This window comes from Echinops telfairi, unplaced genomic scaffold (assembly GCF_000313985.2).
Source record: "Echinops telfairi isolate 266 unplaced genomic scaffold, ASM31398v2 ScPeMD7_7463;HRSCAF=8501, whole genome shotgun sequence".
NCBI lineage: Eukaryota > Metazoa > Chordata > Mammalia > Afrosoricida > Tenrecidae > Echinops > Echinops telfairi.
In genome coordinates this window covers 2,196,448-2,211,201 of record NW_022111363.1, presented here as the reverse complement: position 1 = coordinate 2,211,201, position 14,754 = coordinate 2,196,448, and the positions used below count along the sequence as shown (strand labels likewise).

Genomic DNA, 14,754 nt, shown 5'->3' with positions numbered 1-14,754 from the left:
GTCCGGATCCGGGGCGGGCCGGCAGCGATGGCGATCTTCAGTGTGTATGTGGTGAACAAGGCTGGCGGCCTGATTTACCAGCTGGACAGCTACGCGCCGCGGGCCGAGGCCGAGAAGACGTTCAGTTATCCGCTTGATCTGCTACTCAAGCTGCACGACGACCGCGTGCTGGTTGCCTTCGGACAGCGCGACGGCATCCGGGTGGGCCACGCAGTGCTGGCTATCAATGGCATGGACGTGAACGGCAAGTACACAGCCGAAGGGAGAGAGGTGCTGGAGTACCTGGGCAGCCCTGCCAATTACCCGGTGTCCATTCGATTTGGCCGGCCCCGCCTCACCTCCAACGAGAAGCTCATGCTGGCGTCCATGTTCCACTCGTAAGTCCCTCAGCCCCGGCGGCCTCGCCTTGCCCATTGACCAGCTTGAGCTGTGTGTTTCTGTGGGCAGAATCTGCTGCTTACCCTTCTCTGTCTGAAATGGCCAGATTCGTTTGTTGTGAAACGCATTGCAGCAGATCCGATCGGTGTAAAGCTTTCGATGGTACTGCACAGTGATGACTCTCCATCTTTAAAGAAAGTTGAACAAATGATCTCTAAAGGTGCTTTCTTGATGTAATTCTGGTGTGAGATATGCTTGCGTATACACAGCCAGTAAGCCGAAACTCCCTGCAGTCATTCATTCAGACTCACAGCGACCCTGTAGGCCAGGGTAGAACTGCCCTGTGGGTTTCTGAGGGGACTCAGAAAGCCTTGTCTTGCCTTGTGGTTAGCAGCCCACTAGGCCACCATGACTCCGAGTACAAGGGGCACACATTTCCAGGGTACTCGTTTTACCTAGGGCGTTGTTTGCTTTTAAAACCACTTTATTAGGGGCTAATACGGGTATCATTCATTCCCATAGTTCAAGCAGAGCAAACAGTATTGTACAGTTGCCACCAGTTTTGAATTACCCAGAGTTTTTAATGGGAAAACATGTAATGTGGACTGTGCAGGGTTCAGATTAGTTTTGTCGAAATGTGGATATAGCAGCCAGGTTGCACACTGCACTTCTCCAGATGGCCCCAGCTGGGAACCTCCAGGGTTCCCCTGGTTGAGCACCCCTCCCAGACAACAGTGGGTGTGTAACCTTGCCTCTTTGCCCATAGGCTCTTTGCCATCGGCTCCCAGCTGTCTCCTGAACAGGGCAGCTCCGGCATTGAGATGTTGGAGACAGACACGTTCAAACTGCACTGCTACCAGACATTGACCGGTATGCCTTTCCACATAACCCAAAGGGATGCAGTGGGCAGATGGGAGGGAGACCAAAAAAACAAACTCACTGCCATCCAGTCGATGCTGACTCATAGTGATCCCAGAGGGCTGGGTAGAAGTGCCCCATTGGGTTTTCTGTAACTGTTGACAGGAGTGTGTGTGTGGGGGGGTCTTTCGCCTACCTAGTGGCTGGTGGTTTCAAACTGCTGACCTTGTAGTGAGCAGCTCAACTTGTAACCATTATGCCACCAGGGCTCCTAGGTTGGAGGAAGGGACTGGCCAAAGACATCTTAGGGAAGGAAGGGTTGGGGGTGATGTTAGTGTTTCCTGTTTGTTTTGTGACTCCAAAGCTAATTTTTATTCTGAAGCCTTTTGTCCACATCACCCAGAATGCGTAGCCCGGCTATCTTGTGCTCAGTTAAAACCCACCTTATCTCATGATGGATGCAGTTTTGAAATGTAGATGGAAATGGTCTTTGGCACCTGGGTGTCATTCCTTCCGTTTCTCCTTGGTCACTGCCTTGAGTTTGTCCCCTGCCTGCCTTTGTTTATGCTAAGAGCCCCTTGAAACAAAATTTTTTTCCCCACAATAAAATGAAAAACCTGTTATCAACACGTCAGCGCTCATGGCGGCCCCATGTGTTAGAGCAGAATTGCTGTATTGTTTTCTTGGCTCACTCTGTCCAGAAACAAAGAGCCAGACCTTTCTTGCACAGTGCCACTGGGTATGTTTGGGCTGCCAACTTCCAGCGTAGTAGATGAGCACCCACATGTGCCCCCTGCAGGTCCATATGCTGTCTAAAGCTGGCTGAGAAGCCGCTTCTTGCCCTTGCTCTGGTTTTAGCTGTGGCGGCGTCCCAGCTCCGCCCCTCCAGTCTAGGTGGCAGAGTAACAGGAGATGAGCCTGTGAGCTCAGAGTGCCCGCTGCTGCTGCTGCTCCCTGTAGTCAGTCCTCTGCCCTCCTCCAGGGATCAAGTTTGTGGTGCTGGCAGATCCGAGGCAAGCAGGAATCGATTCTCTTCTTCGAAAAATTTACGAAATTTACTCCGACTACGCCCTCAAGAACCCATTCTACTCCCTGGAAATGCCCATCAGGTAGGTGGTCCCAGTCCCAAGATCTAGCCAAAGCCCCTCCCCCGAGTCCTGGGTACTTTCCACCAAGTCATTTTGGCGGAAATGAGTGTTAAAACAAAAAAAGCATGAGCTTTTTCTAAGCACTTTTCCTTGAGGTTCGTAGCCTTCTTCCAGGGAGCATCTCCACCCTCTGCCGCGGTGGAGGGGAGGCTCAGTGCGCACGTTCTCTCGGGCCTGGCTTAGGTGTGAGCTGTTTGACCAGAATCTGAAGCTGGCCCTCGAGGTGGCAGAAAAGGCTGGGACTTTTGGACCCGGGTCATAGGCTGAACCTGCACACGACCCCCACGTTCTGAGAGCCTGCCAGTCCCCTTCTGTGTTTGTGCACTTGGAAACTGAGGGATGTTGGGCCTGGTGGCGGGACTGACCCCCCAGCCTTAGTCCCATGCTCTCTCCTGTCCTGTAGCTGTCAGGTCCCACTTCCCACCTCTGTACAGATTTAGGTTTGGAGGCGATGGGCCCACAAATGTTGTAATAAATGTTTTTCTGGCTGCAGTGTTTGTTATTCTAATTGATGGTTTGGGGGCAAAGCCCTGGAGGGGAGACGGAACTGGGAAGGTCCTTCTGGGAAAATCAGACATTATGTGCTAAGGGAACAGAGCGAATACATGTTGATAAAGTGGATGATTGTAGGACTTTGAGTCGGGAGCCTTGGATCTGGGCCCAGAATAGCTATTGGCTTCCTGGGCATGTAAACGATGGTAGTCAACAATGGGATAGGCAGCCAGTGCTCTCCACTCGGCTTTCCTGCCTAGTCACCCGCCGTTCTCACCCTGACATCTGCACACACCTCCTGTTGTCGTTTCGCCAGGCAGACTCCACCCCCAGTCTCACCGCTTGTCACTGAGGCCTGCGCGTGGACCAAGGGTTCCTGACTGCATGGGCAGTGGACCCGCCGGAACCCAACCAAAAAGACACCTTGTAGCTTCTAAAATGACCCCCGACGCACACTGTGTCGAGATGGAGGAGAGCAGGCATGAGCTTATGGAGGAACTACAGGAATCGGTCTACACCTCAGCCCTCTCATCACAGGGAAATGGGAGTCTTCCGAGTGAGAGCAGGTACCAATAGGTGTTTATAAAGAACACTGTTTCTGACTCCCAGAATCTCTTTCTGAAAGAAGGAGTCGTGGACAGGATTTAGTATCAAATCTAGTTTTTAGTATTCTAGAACAAGTCATCCTTCCGCCCCTCCGTTCTACTCCAGGAAGATTGAGGTACTGGCAATAGCAGTTGCCTACTGCCAAGAGGCCTTGGGGCAGAAGAGGTCATGGACCATTGGTGCCATGATAGAAAGGAGGGGAGGACAATGCAGGGCCTAGGAGAGGCGAGAGGGTGTAAGACTCCCTGAATGCAGGGATGTCTCTCTCTCCAGGTAGGAAACAGGAGCTAACAAGTCCAGGAACAAAGGTTATGTTAAATAGGGCCTAGGAGAGGGAGCTCGGGCCTTCAACTTCTGTTAACTTCCAGGGTCACTGGGGTGGAGGAAGGAGCAAAAAAGGTTGACTGCCAGCCAGGACAGCTCCCCGAGCCCCCACCCACACCTGGAAAGGCCATCACTGGCCGGGGATGCCTGAGAGCGTGCGTCGTCCTCAGTCGGCCTTCTTGGGCACTCTGCCCATCTTGGTGCGGATGTTCCGGAGGAGGAAGAAGCCCGCGGTGCTGGTGGCACAGACCACTTCAGCCACCCAGAAGGCTGTGCTCCAGCTATAGTGCTTGGCAATGGTGCTGAAGGGCAAGCCGGCTAGAAAGCCGCCCACTGCCAGGAGGAGGGGAAGAGGCTGAGTCGGGCTGTGCCACCGGAGCCCATGGGGCCTACATCAGCCTCTCTCTGGCCTGTGGGCAAGGTACAGGTGGGGGCATGGGAGAGACTGGCACTTAAAGGCTTACACTTACCATTGGCCATGAGCCCCACGATGGCATGGGAGGTGCCGCACAGGTTAGGAGGGGCACACTCATTGGCTATCACTCCAAACAAGGCAATGGGCCCATAGGAGGAGAACCCGAACACAGCTCCCAACACCAGGATCCAGAGCTGTGGGAGAAGGCGGCCTTCAGAGGCTGAGAAGCCTGCCAACCCACCCACCAGGCGAGGGACTGCCTGGGCCCCAGAACAGCTCGTAAGAGTAAAGGTACAGTAAGTGACCCCTGAGCCCACTCACAACCCAAGTGACTGTGCGGAGCTGAGGAGCAGGCGCCACGCGGGGCCTGCATGGGGAGCTCGGGTACAGCCAGCCCCCAGAGTTAGCTGCTGTGGCCCCAAAATTTCTGCAAGCTGGATCTGCTCAGGACAGGACAAAGGGAGGAGGACAAAGGTGAGACAGACCCAGAGAGAGAGGAAGCACCTCGTGCTCTGTAAAGCCCGTGAGTTGAGCGAGCGGGTGCAGAGCTGGAGTCCAGAAAGCCACATCCTAGAGGAGCGTGGGAGAGAAGACACCAGGCCAGAGAAGGAATGGAGGAGAGGCTCCGGCACATGGAGGTCAGATGCACAGGCATCCCCCCTGAAGACGTCAGTCACCGACCAAGGGGTGGGCCTGCTCCCTGCTGCTGGGAACAATGAGCTAAGGCTTGGGACCACTAGCTTAGTTCCTGTAGGTGGAGTTTTCACCTACTGATAATGGTTCCTATGGAGACCCAGAGACCACCCTCATTACTGTGTAACCTATAGTGCAGCCCCTCCCTGTGACGTATGTCTCTACCTGTAATTAGGGGCTTGCATACCCCCAAAGGTATATAGGCGTGAGTCAGCAATATTGAGCTCTCTGACCTCTCTCTGGCTCCCCTCTCTTCCCCTCCCCTCTCCTGTCCTCTCTCCCTTGTTCCCTTGCCCTCATCCCCCCCCCACGTGGACCGCCAAGCTGGGCTGAGGTGAGCAATGCTACCATGTAAGGTGTCTGACTGCATTACTGTATCTCTCATGCTCTTGATGACTTTAATATAATACTTATATATCTCAACGGTACAATTGTGCATTATTGAACCCGTGGGTAGTAGTAGCAGCGGGTGGGGGCTGGCCCCTCACTCACCCTCCCTACCAATTTAATACTACAGACCAGCCAGGGGGATCTTGGCAACAGAGAAGAGGACAGGGCCAGCCTCACAGAGGGAGCCCTGCGTGTGCTCTGCCCACCCTGGCCTGGGCCAGCCCTCCTCATTTACCTTGGGGGAGTCAGTGGTCACAGTTGCCCGGAAGAGGTACATAGACAGAGTCATGCCAGCCATCATGAGGAGCAGCAGCCCGTGGCGAGGGTTCCCGTACACCGACAGCCCTGCCTGTGGATCCAGCCATGTCTGTCAGGCCCTGCAAGCCGGCAGCTGCCCCCACCCCTGGAGCCTGACCCAGCAGGGCCTCTGCTGGCAGGGCTTTGGCAATCCCACCCCTGAACTTGGCCCAGAGAAGCTCTGGGAGGCCCTGGGACCTGCTCATTAAGCTCCAAGGCCAAACTCCACACTCCCTTCCTCCCCGCTGGGGTAGGCCTGGGACACGTGCTACACCGGTCCCTCCCCTCTGCCCTGGTTTTGCTGGCACTGCTAGGCTGAGAAAATCTGGTCCCCCTTGATGTCAACTAGAACCCTTCTCCCAGGGCCTTATCATCAGCCTCCCTGGGAAAGATAAGAATAGTCTGGAACCATCGTCCCCTCGTCCACCTGTCTGCCCCAGAGACCCCACCTCTCTGGTGCCTGCCCCAGCCTGCTGGAAGAGTCAAAGAACTCCCTCTTCCTGTCCCTTCCACCCACTCACCTTTGCCATGGCTCGGTCTGACAGGTAGCCAGCCGCGATGCTGCCCACAAGGCCCCCGACCTCCAGTGCGCTCATGTAGGAGCTACCTGCAGTGGGGCGTTGCGGTGGGAAGGGGGAACGGGTGTTATCTATGGGGGCTATCCCCAATTGGCTTCAACCCAGAGGGGCAGGATCCCTGGGGGTGGCTGGCCATGGCTGCTTACGTAGTGCCCAGCTGGGCCTTAGGGCCAGAGGAGCGCTAGATGGAAACAGGGCCTGACTGCCCACCCCCACCTTCACCCCCAGCCTCGGCTGCTGCTCCCTGTGGCTCCTCAGCCTGGGCCCCCGTCTTACCCACGAGAGTTGACTGTCCTTTCTCCTGGATAAGGAAGAACTGGCCCCAGTCGGTACAGCAGGTCTTCACCCCAAACACCACGAGGTAGCCTGTAGAAAGCACCCACAAGTAGGGGGACAGCAGCAGCTCCTGCAGGGTGCTCTCCTCCTTCAAGGAGCCTGGGGGGTGGGCACAGTTCTTAGGCACTACTTCTTGCTACCCTGTCCCCACCCCAGCCCCACCAGTCATTAACCAGCCCAAGGGCCAGAGTCCACCCATACAGCAGGGGTCAGCATGAAAGGTCTCCTTTCTACTCCACCCCCTCCCTGTTCCCCGCAGGCCTTATAAGCTAAGAAACATGATGTGGGTGGGGTGTGCAGCGTGGCTGAGGGAGAGCTATCCATGCCGCTCAGCCTTAGCATGCTGTGGGAGACAGGCAGAGAGGGCTGGACCAGGACATGGCAGGACTCTGTCGGTGGTTCTGCCATCTGTCTGCTGCTTAACGGCCTCGGGTGGCGTTTGATCGACAGGCCCACTTCATCATCGCTTCGCCCGGGTCCACTAGAGAGCAGAGGGCCGAGCACAGAGCCAGCCCGCCACCAAAACCTGCGAGCCACCGGCCACCCTGGGAGGGGGGCCATCACCTTTCTTGCCCTTGGTGGGAGTGGGGTCCAGGTTGCGGAGACCCACGTCGGCAGGCTCGTTGTGGATGAGCAGGAGGCAGAGGAAGGAGACCCCCACACACAGCGCCCCGGACAGGGCCAGCGTGCTGCGCCAGCTGTAGCTCTGAGCGAGGATGGTTACCAGGATGGGGCCCAGCCCCCCGGCCAGGTTCATGCTAGTTGACAAGACGGCCCACCAAGTGCCAAACTGGGATGGCTCAAACCACTGTGGGGGCAGAGAGGGACAGAGGAGGTGTCCAGCTAAGGGTGGGGGCAGGTGGGGCAAGCCCAGCAGATCACGTTACAAGGGTGAGACAGAGGGAGCTGTGCCTTGGCAGGGCCAATTCCCTCATCTGCCATATGACCCCACCACTCGCAGGCGCCTAAAATATCTTGACAAGCAACAGATGCTGGAGTGCAACTCGAAGGAGCCGGCTCCTTCTGGGGTGGCGGGTAAGAAAGGGTGGGCTCTCAGCGCTCCAGTGCGCTCATGCCCACCTGCACCAGCTCACCTTCCGCAGAATCTTCCCACATGGCGGCCAGCCCAGCCCCTGTGCCAGGCCATTGAGGAACCAGAGGGCAGCAAAGACCGGCACAGTGGTGCTCCAGGAAAAGAGGATGTTGACCAGGCCCACCAAGAGCAGCCCCGAGGAGAAGAGCCAGCGAGCGCTCATCTGGTCAGACAGCACTCCGCTCACAAACTTGCTGATGGCATAGGCAGCAGACTGGCTGCTGGCAATGAGGCCTGCAGGGCAGGGGGCACGGAGGAGGGAGGCAGGAGGTCAGGTGCATAGAGGTGCCCTGCGGGGTGAGACAGGCACCTTCCAAGAGGACCCGCAAGAGCTTGGCTAGATGCCTAATGTTTGTGGGTCCCTCTACTCGCCTCGCGCCCAGCACAAGCCCCACGGTGACCCACGATTTTTCAAGCTTTTGGACAGTTCCAGCTGCAGCTGTCAGGGGACCAGAAGGGAGCAGGGCAGGACATCGCCCCTCCCCTGGGATATGTTCTTGTCTGATCAGCCCCTCACTCAATGCCAACCCAAGGCCTTGGCAGTTCTGCTGCCCCACCTCTGACCGTGGGGGGATGGGCTCCGGAGCCAGGGACCTTGTTCCTGAGTTGCCTGCCTGCCAGGCCCATGAAGTCACTGTGCCAGGCCCCAACTTCGCTGTCGGCTGTAGCACTCACCTTGCAGCCTTAGCCCACACCCACAACAGGTGTGGAAACCATGCTCAGAACCTCTTAAACACACCCGGAATAAACAGTGCTGCAGAGGGCACATGCGGGCCACAGGTGGCCACATGTGTGCGTACACATACCATCAGAGCAGTAGCCGTCCCCAGCCAGGCGGCGCTCAGGCTGCATGAATATGAACATGCGTGACGGGACCTCTTCACTCAGCACAGGCACATGCACCATGTGTCTGGACACCCTACACGGCCACAACCCCCAGTGCACGCTGTGCAGTTGGTGCCCCAGGCTGCCATCCCCCGCTTCTCTTTCTGCTCACCCAAGTCATCCTTGTCCAGAGAGATCTCTTCTACGAGCGAGGGCATGACAAAGGAGAAGGTCTTGCGGTTGAAGTAGTACAGGCTGTAGCCCCCAAACATGGCCGAGAAGATCACCGTGCGGTAGTAGCCATAGCCCTGGGCTGCCATGGGGGACGAGAGCAGCCCCTACTGGGCTGGGCGCAGAGTCTGAGCACAGTGCAAGCTCGCCGGCTGCCCCAGTGCCCAGATCTGCTGAGCAAGCCTTTCCAGCCCCTCCTCCTCTCTGGCTCCCTTTATAGCCACCTTCTGGACAATCATTAAGCCTGGGGCGGCTCCTAGGGAACCCTGTGTCCTGAGGGAGAAAGAAAACAGATTTCAGCGGAGCACACTGTGGGGGCTGGAGGGGTCCCAGAGGGAGCCCGTGCCTGGGAGTCAGGCTAGCACCGTGTCCCCCACCTCTGCCGTTTTCCGCCTCTTCCATGTCCACCTTCCAGGAAAGCAGCTGTGATTAAAGACTCAGCCTAATTACTTTTGTCTGCCTGAGCCCAGGGGAGGCAGGCATGGGGGTGGGCAGCGCTGCCCTCCATGCGGGCGCCCTCGGTCACCCATCTGCGTTCATTTCACAGAGGCACGATGTAGGCTCACTGGACTGGGAGAGGTGTGAGTGACCACACACGGGCACAACCTGACACAGGGTCACACAGTCACGTATACCCTCTACAGTCCTTCTTCCCAATTTTCTAAGGCAGACTTCACGCTGGGCCTCCCAACGTGGAGGGCAGTATGGGGTATAACTAGCGTTCCTGTAATCACACGCAGTATTCTAAGCAAGGGGGAGCCCCCCAGCGCGGGCCCCGCACTCACAGAAACTCCCGGTTACGGTTGGGGTCATGGTGAGCCCCTTCAGAACTATCCTGAGACTTCCAAGTGAGCTCCCCGCCCGGCCGGCTGGGGGGGATGGATGCCCAAGCAGAGGGGCGGGGGCCGAGGCGCTGGGCGGCGGGAGGGTGCACTGGCTTCCCGAGGCCCGCCGGCAGCCGCCCCCCATCTGTCCGCGCCGTTGGGAAGACAGCGAAGCAGCAGGCGGAGGCGCGAGAACAGCCGAGGCCCGCACGCAGTCGGCGTCCCCCCAGCCCCACCCCCGTCCGGCTCCGGGGGTCCCTGCACCGCGGCTCAGCCTGGCAGCGAGCAGGGGCGGCGGGACTCGGCCCCTGCCCAGCCCCGGTGTCCTGGGGACGGACGGGGGCCAGGGGCACAGTAGCTAGACTTGGTGCAATAGCCAGCAGGAGGGTGTGCGGGCGCCTCGGCGGCCCCCAGGCCCCAAATAGGCCCCCCTACCCTGGAAAGGGCGGCCGCAGGAAGGGCCCCCGCTGACTTCGGAAGTTGAGGTTAGTTAGCCTCCGGCGGAGCCCGCGAACGGGAAGGTTCTCCACCCCAAGCCCCGCCCCCAGGACATGCCCCTCCCCCGCACGCCGCCCCTACCTGAACGGAGGCGGGCGCCAGACCGGACAGGGGCGGGGCCTCCGGCGCATGCGCCCTGCGTGGGGGCGGGGCCCCGTCTCGTGGAGGCCCCGCCCAGGAATTAGATTGACCCCTCCTCCGGTCGTTCACGGGCAAAGACAGCGCCCCCTGCGGGCAGCGGCTCCTTAATAACCCCTGTTCCACCGACTGCGTGTAACCGTTGTTTTCGATCCAAACTGCCGCGCACACCGAGGACACCCAGACGAAAAGTCACCCTGGCTGCCGTCGAGTCTTTCCGGACGCACGGGAGGCGGACACACCGCCTTGAGAAGTGGGTAAACCGAGGGGACCGGCTAGGTCAGGGAACAATAGCTCCATATTTTGATAGTCTTTCTGTAATTTCGTTGCAAAATCACTTGAGTGACCCTCATATATTTATTTCTGTGTGTGCGCATCCTAGAAAAATGTCGCATCGAGTTGAAACTGCCCGTTTTCTTGTCAGCCTCTCCCACTACGTGAACTCCCTAAGAACAAACGACTAGAGTATGTTCCTGAAGCCGACCGTCCCCGCTGCCGGGCAGCACTCGCACGAAGGAGCCTCCAAGTGCGACGCTGAAAGACTGCAGGCAAAATATTGAAACGAAGGTGGAAGAAACACAGTCACTATATCAAAAAGAACTGGTCCGCATTTGACTAGCTCAAGAAGCAGTGTCTGATCAAAACCCAACGGTGCTGGAAGAAGTCCAGGCTGCACTGAGGACATGAGCCAACACAAGGCTGTCAGAACTGAGAGTCCTTCTGGAAGCGTCTCACCAACTGGCCTAGGCCAAGAAATTTGCAAGACAGCTAACTGGCCACTAACTGGAAGAGATTCACACTTTTACAGAATGCAGACATCATCAAGTGATAGTATTCATAGCATATGCAAGTAAAATTTTACTGAAGATCAATGGTTGCAGCAAGACATGGAGAGGGAGCTGCCAGAAATTCAAGCCAGGTTCAGAAGAGGATGTGGAAGAAGGGACATCATTGTTGATGTCAAGTGCACTTTGGCTCAAAGCAGAGAAGACCAGAAAGATGCTTACTCGTGTTTTATTGACTCTGCAAAGGCATTTGCCTGTGTGGACCATCACACACTATGGGTAACTTTGAGAAGAATGGGAATCTGTTTGAGGGGTGGGGAGCCTTTGTTCTGCCAAGGGCCATTTGTCATATTATTCAAGGGCCATGTTGGTCCAACATTTAATTAACTCACCCCTAATATGATGGCTGGGAACCCTGGTGGCATAGTGGGCCGCAGTCCGCAAGGTCAACAGTTCAAAATCACCAGCTGCTCCTCGGGAAAAATCGGCTTTCTATTCCCGCAAAGTGTTACAGTCTCAGAAACTCACAGGGACAGTTGTGCCCTGTCCTCTAGAATCACAGCGAGTTGGCATAGGCTCAATGGCAGTGAATTTAAGCTGTATGACCTGTGGGCCTGACGTTCCCCACCCTTGATGCATGGACCAATGAGCCATCGTTTGAGCAGTGGGGTGGATTAAAATCAGGAAAGCTGTGTGTCAAGGTTGTATCCTGTCACCATACTTATTCTAGTTGTATCCTGAGCAAATCATCCAAGAAGCTGGGCTATAGAAAGAAGATAGAGCATCGGGATTGGAGGAAGGTTTATTAACAACCGTGATATGCAGATGCAGACCGGGTTTGCTGGAAGTGAGGAGGATGTGCTAATCTGAAGATTAAGGGTTGCAGCCTTCCGTGGATTGCAGCTCAATGTAAAGAAAGTGAAACCCTCACATCTGAGTGAAGTGCTGGTGATAATCGGCCCTGCTCTATGGCTCGACAGAGACAGGCTGTGTGAGTCTGCCCATTCCAGTTCCACAGCCTGACCGACTGCACGCTGGCTGGCTGGCGGGGCCATGTGGAGGAGCTCCATCCACTGTCCGAACTCGGGAGCCCCAGGGAGCAGGTGCAAAGATGGCTCCAGCCTTTGTGAGCTCTCCCCGGCCCTGCTCCCTGGCACCCCTTGGCACCTTCACTTCAAGACTAAATCTAGTGTTTCTGGCTTCGGAGCTGATGGTTCAGCCACTGGCACCCGGCCCCAGCATGGGTTTCTCACTGACTCAGATTTTGAACCGGCTCCTAACACCGACACTTCTGGTCAACAGCTGCCTACACCTCTTCTTGAACCACTTGCGGAGATTCCCAGGGAAGGGCAGATCCAGGAGCCCCACCAGAGGCAGATGTAGAAGTTGCCCATGCTCCCCTGTGCCTACTGCCCCTCCCCCTCTGCGTTTTCCTTTGCCCTCTCCTCCAGCTTCCTCCCCTGAAAGGAACAAAGTAGGGCCTGGCCTCCATTGGTTCCCCCTCCCCATAGTCGGTCAGGTGGCCAGTTTGGCCAGGGTGACGCTGTGAGCAGGGTAAGGCATACCCACTGCCAGGAGGGGCCTCAGGGCAAGGGGGCAGCCGACAAGATCTGTTCCCTTCTGGTGGAACCAACTGGAAAACCACTCACCTATCTTCCTAAAATCATCTGAGCAGGATGTCAGGCTAACTGGACGCTTGGAGTGGTGTGCAGGCCTGGCGGAAAAATCCACTCTACTCACGTGGGGAAGGAGGCTGGGTTTGAATAAAGCTCAGGAAGCAGCAGGGCAGCTGCAAGCTGAGGGCCCAAATGAGCCCCTGGGCCTGCAGCTGCCCTTCCTGCCACTGAGCCCGATCAATCGGAACCCGAAATGATGGGGAAATCAGGCTGCTGGAACATTAGAAAAGATGTATTCTTGTGGGGATGAGGAAAGGGGTACCCAAGCAGAAAAGACTTGGCATGGCCCACAGGGATAGAATTCATCGGGCCTTCTGTAAAGATACTCATTTAAATCCTGGGGCCCAGAAAGTACCCTTATTGCCCAGAGGGACCCAGGAGATTGCAAGTCCTTGGCGTGAAGGATGCACAGCTGGGGGTTTGCCGCCAAGATCATTAAGGACAGGAGTCGCGGCAAAGGCAGCCTGCTCAGAGGGCGTCTGTCCAACGTCCACAGGTGGGAAAGGCTGAAGCAGGTGTGGAGGAAAGGCCAGCCCCCCACAACTAATCGCGGGTTCAATAGGCGCAATTGTACGGTTGAGATATATAAGTGTTATAGTAAAGTCATAGCATGAGAGAGAGATTGAAATAACGGAGACAGACACATTTCATAGTAGCATGCTCACCTCAGCCCCGCTTGGTGGTCCACGTGGGGATGGGAGACCAGAGGGCAAGAGTGAGGGGGAGGGCAAGGGGCAAGGGAACAGAGGAGTGAGGACGGGAGAGGAAGGAAAGAGCCGAGGCCAGGAGGATCTTGATTGCTAACCCTGGCTTACATATCTTTGGGGGGAGTGCAAGCCCACTAATTACAGGTAAAGACATACGTCACAGGAAGGGGTTGCACTATAGGTTATACAGCAATAAGGGGGACAATCTAGGGATATACACGCCATAGGAAGAGGAGGAATTGGGGGTATACATGTGACAAGATGGGCGGATCCTAGATTCAGGATGGCAGCCTAACTTTGGATGTCACTGAGCAGGTTTGACCTGTTCTCTGGTTCAATATAGAAACCATTATCAGTAGGGTGTAAACCCACCCTGCAGGGACCAAACTGATGGCCGGAAGTAGCCCAATGTCCTTAACAGTGGAATGGGCCCTACTTGTGGTAGGACCAGACAGTAGTCTGGCCACTGACTGCCTTCAGGGAGGTAACCTGACAATCATGTACCATTAGCTGCGAGCAGTGTCCTCAGTCTAACATATATTTGGGGGAGATGACTTGGGAGAAATCTTTCTGTTTCCCACAAGCAGGGGCGGGAACAGCATGAGGGCTCACAAAGAGGCTTTCAACTGGGTGTTGGTGGTAGACGGGAGCTGCCATCCAGGCGGTTAGGTTCTGACTCATAGGAACCCTACATGTGCCACCGAACAAAACAAAACTGCCCGGTCCTGTGCCATCCAACCAGAGACAGGTGCCTCCGGCAAGAGAACCAGAAAAAACAGTGGCCAAAGAAGTAGCAGATGCTTATGGAAACTGGCCCATTTGTCCAGCGGGGCACGGATTTGAACTCGGATGCAGAATGACATGGGACTCAGGAGCTCTGTTCCAATTCCATCAGCCTCTTGTCATTCCTCCTCAGGAGCCCCGGATGAAAAACTAGCGGATGAAGATGTAAATCTGATAGACTCTGGAGCAAACCTTAACGAGCCTTTAGCTCAGCGCTTCTCAACCTGTGGGTCTCAACCCCTTTGGGGGTCGAATGACCCTTTCACAGGGGTTGCCTAAGACCATATTTCTGATGGTCTTGGGAACCAAGCCACTGCTCCTCTATCCCTCTCCAGGTGGGTCCGCCCACATGCAGATACACCCACATACGGAGTCACCACCACATGAACTGTATGAAAGGGTGGCAGCATTAGGAAGGTTGAGAACCACTGCTCTAGCTTTCTCGCTCACCCTCAACAAGGAGTCGCAGGCACCAGAGTCACTGGTGGAGCTAAAGATCAGTTCCTTTCACAGCCCCTTGAGAGTGACAGGCATCACTTGCCTGTCCTGTGCTCCTAGGAGGGGAGTAAGCTTAATGCCAGAGACCAGCTGTACCTGGAAGTGCTCAGTGAATATGGGCAACTTCTTCACAAGGAAGACCTTGCAGAATTGGAGGGTCTCGGCCAACGGAGTGCTCAGT

At 56.2% G+C, this 14,754-nt stretch overlaps 2 protein-coding genes across 4 annotated transcripts; one reads left to right on the top strand and one right to left on the bottom strand.

The window, feature by feature from the left end:
• The first annotated feature begins 9 nt into the window (after window positions 1–9).
• Window positions 10–2,876, top strand: TRAPPC4 (trafficking protein particle complex subunit 4). The gene is made up of 4 exons (XM_004712776.4): window positions 10–377; window positions 1,145–1,248; window positions 2,219–2,345; window positions 2,568–2,876. The coding sequence occupies exons 1-4, from the start codon at window positions 28–30 to the stop codon at window positions 2,644–2,646; spliced, it is 660 nt and encodes a 219-aa protein (XP_004712833.1). The 5' UTR covers window positions 10–27; the 3' UTR covers window positions 2,647–2,876.
• Window positions 2,877–3,519: 643 nt separating this feature from the next.
• SLC37A4 (solute carrier family 37 member 4) lies at window positions 3,520–9,989 on the bottom strand. Of its 3 annotated transcripts, none has more exons than XM_045283610.1 (10): window positions 9,924–9,989; window positions 8,606–8,937; window positions 7,610–7,842; window positions 7,080–7,323; window positions 6,456–6,614; window positions 6,123–6,208; window positions 5,540–5,653; window positions 4,726–4,791; window positions 4,277–4,415; window positions 3,520–4,139 (listed from the first exon to the last, which is right to left on the bottom strand). In XM_045283610.1, the coding sequence occupies exons 2-10, from the start codon at window positions 8,751–8,753 to the stop codon at window positions 3,973–3,975; spliced, it is 1,356 nt and encodes a 451-aa protein (XP_045139545.1). In that variant the 5' UTR covers window positions 8,754–8,937; window positions 9,924–9,989; the 3' UTR covers window positions 3,520–3,972. The 3 variants fall into 3 exon arrangements, with proteins under 3 accessions (XP_045139545.1, XP_004712831.1, XP_004712832.1); XM_004712774.3 differs by lacking the exon at window positions 9,924–9,989 and adding an exon at window positions 9,042–9,521; XM_004712775.2 differs by lacking the exons at window positions 4,726–4,791; window positions 9,924–9,989 and having other exon boundaries at window positions 8,606–9,516.
• Window positions 9,990–14,754: the final 4,765 nt, after the last annotated feature.

What these genes read in the sequence shown, in the direction of transcription:
- TRAPPC4 (XM_004712776.4), top strand. Translation starts at nt 28, where the DNA reads ATGGCGATCTTCAGTGTGTATGTGGTGAACAAGGCTGGCGGCCTGATT. An exon ending in CTGGCGTCCATGTTCCACTC is followed by an intron (nt 378 to 1,144) that starts GTAAGTCCCTCA and finishes CTTTGCCCATAG; the next exon opens with GCTCTTTGCCATCGGCTCCC. An exon ending in CTGCTACCAGACATTGACCG is followed by an intron (nt 1,249 to 2,218) that starts GTATGCCTTTCC and finishes GCCCTCCTCCAG; the next exon opens with GGATCAAGTTTGTGGTGCTG.
- SLC37A4 (XM_045283610.1), bottom strand. Translation starts at nt 8,753, where the DNA reads ATGGCAGCCCAGGGCTATGGCTACTACCGCACGGTGATCTTCTCGGCC. An exon ending in TCTGGACAAGGATGACTTGG is followed by an intron (nt 7,843 to 8,605) that starts GTGAGCAGAAAG and finishes CCTGCCCTGCAG; the next exon opens with GCCTCATTGCCAGCAGCCAG. An exon ending in TGACCACTGACTCCCCCAAG is followed by an intron (nt 4,792 to 5,539) that starts GTAAATGAGGAG and finishes ACGCTCCTCTAG; the next exon opens with GATGTGGCTTTCTGGACTCC.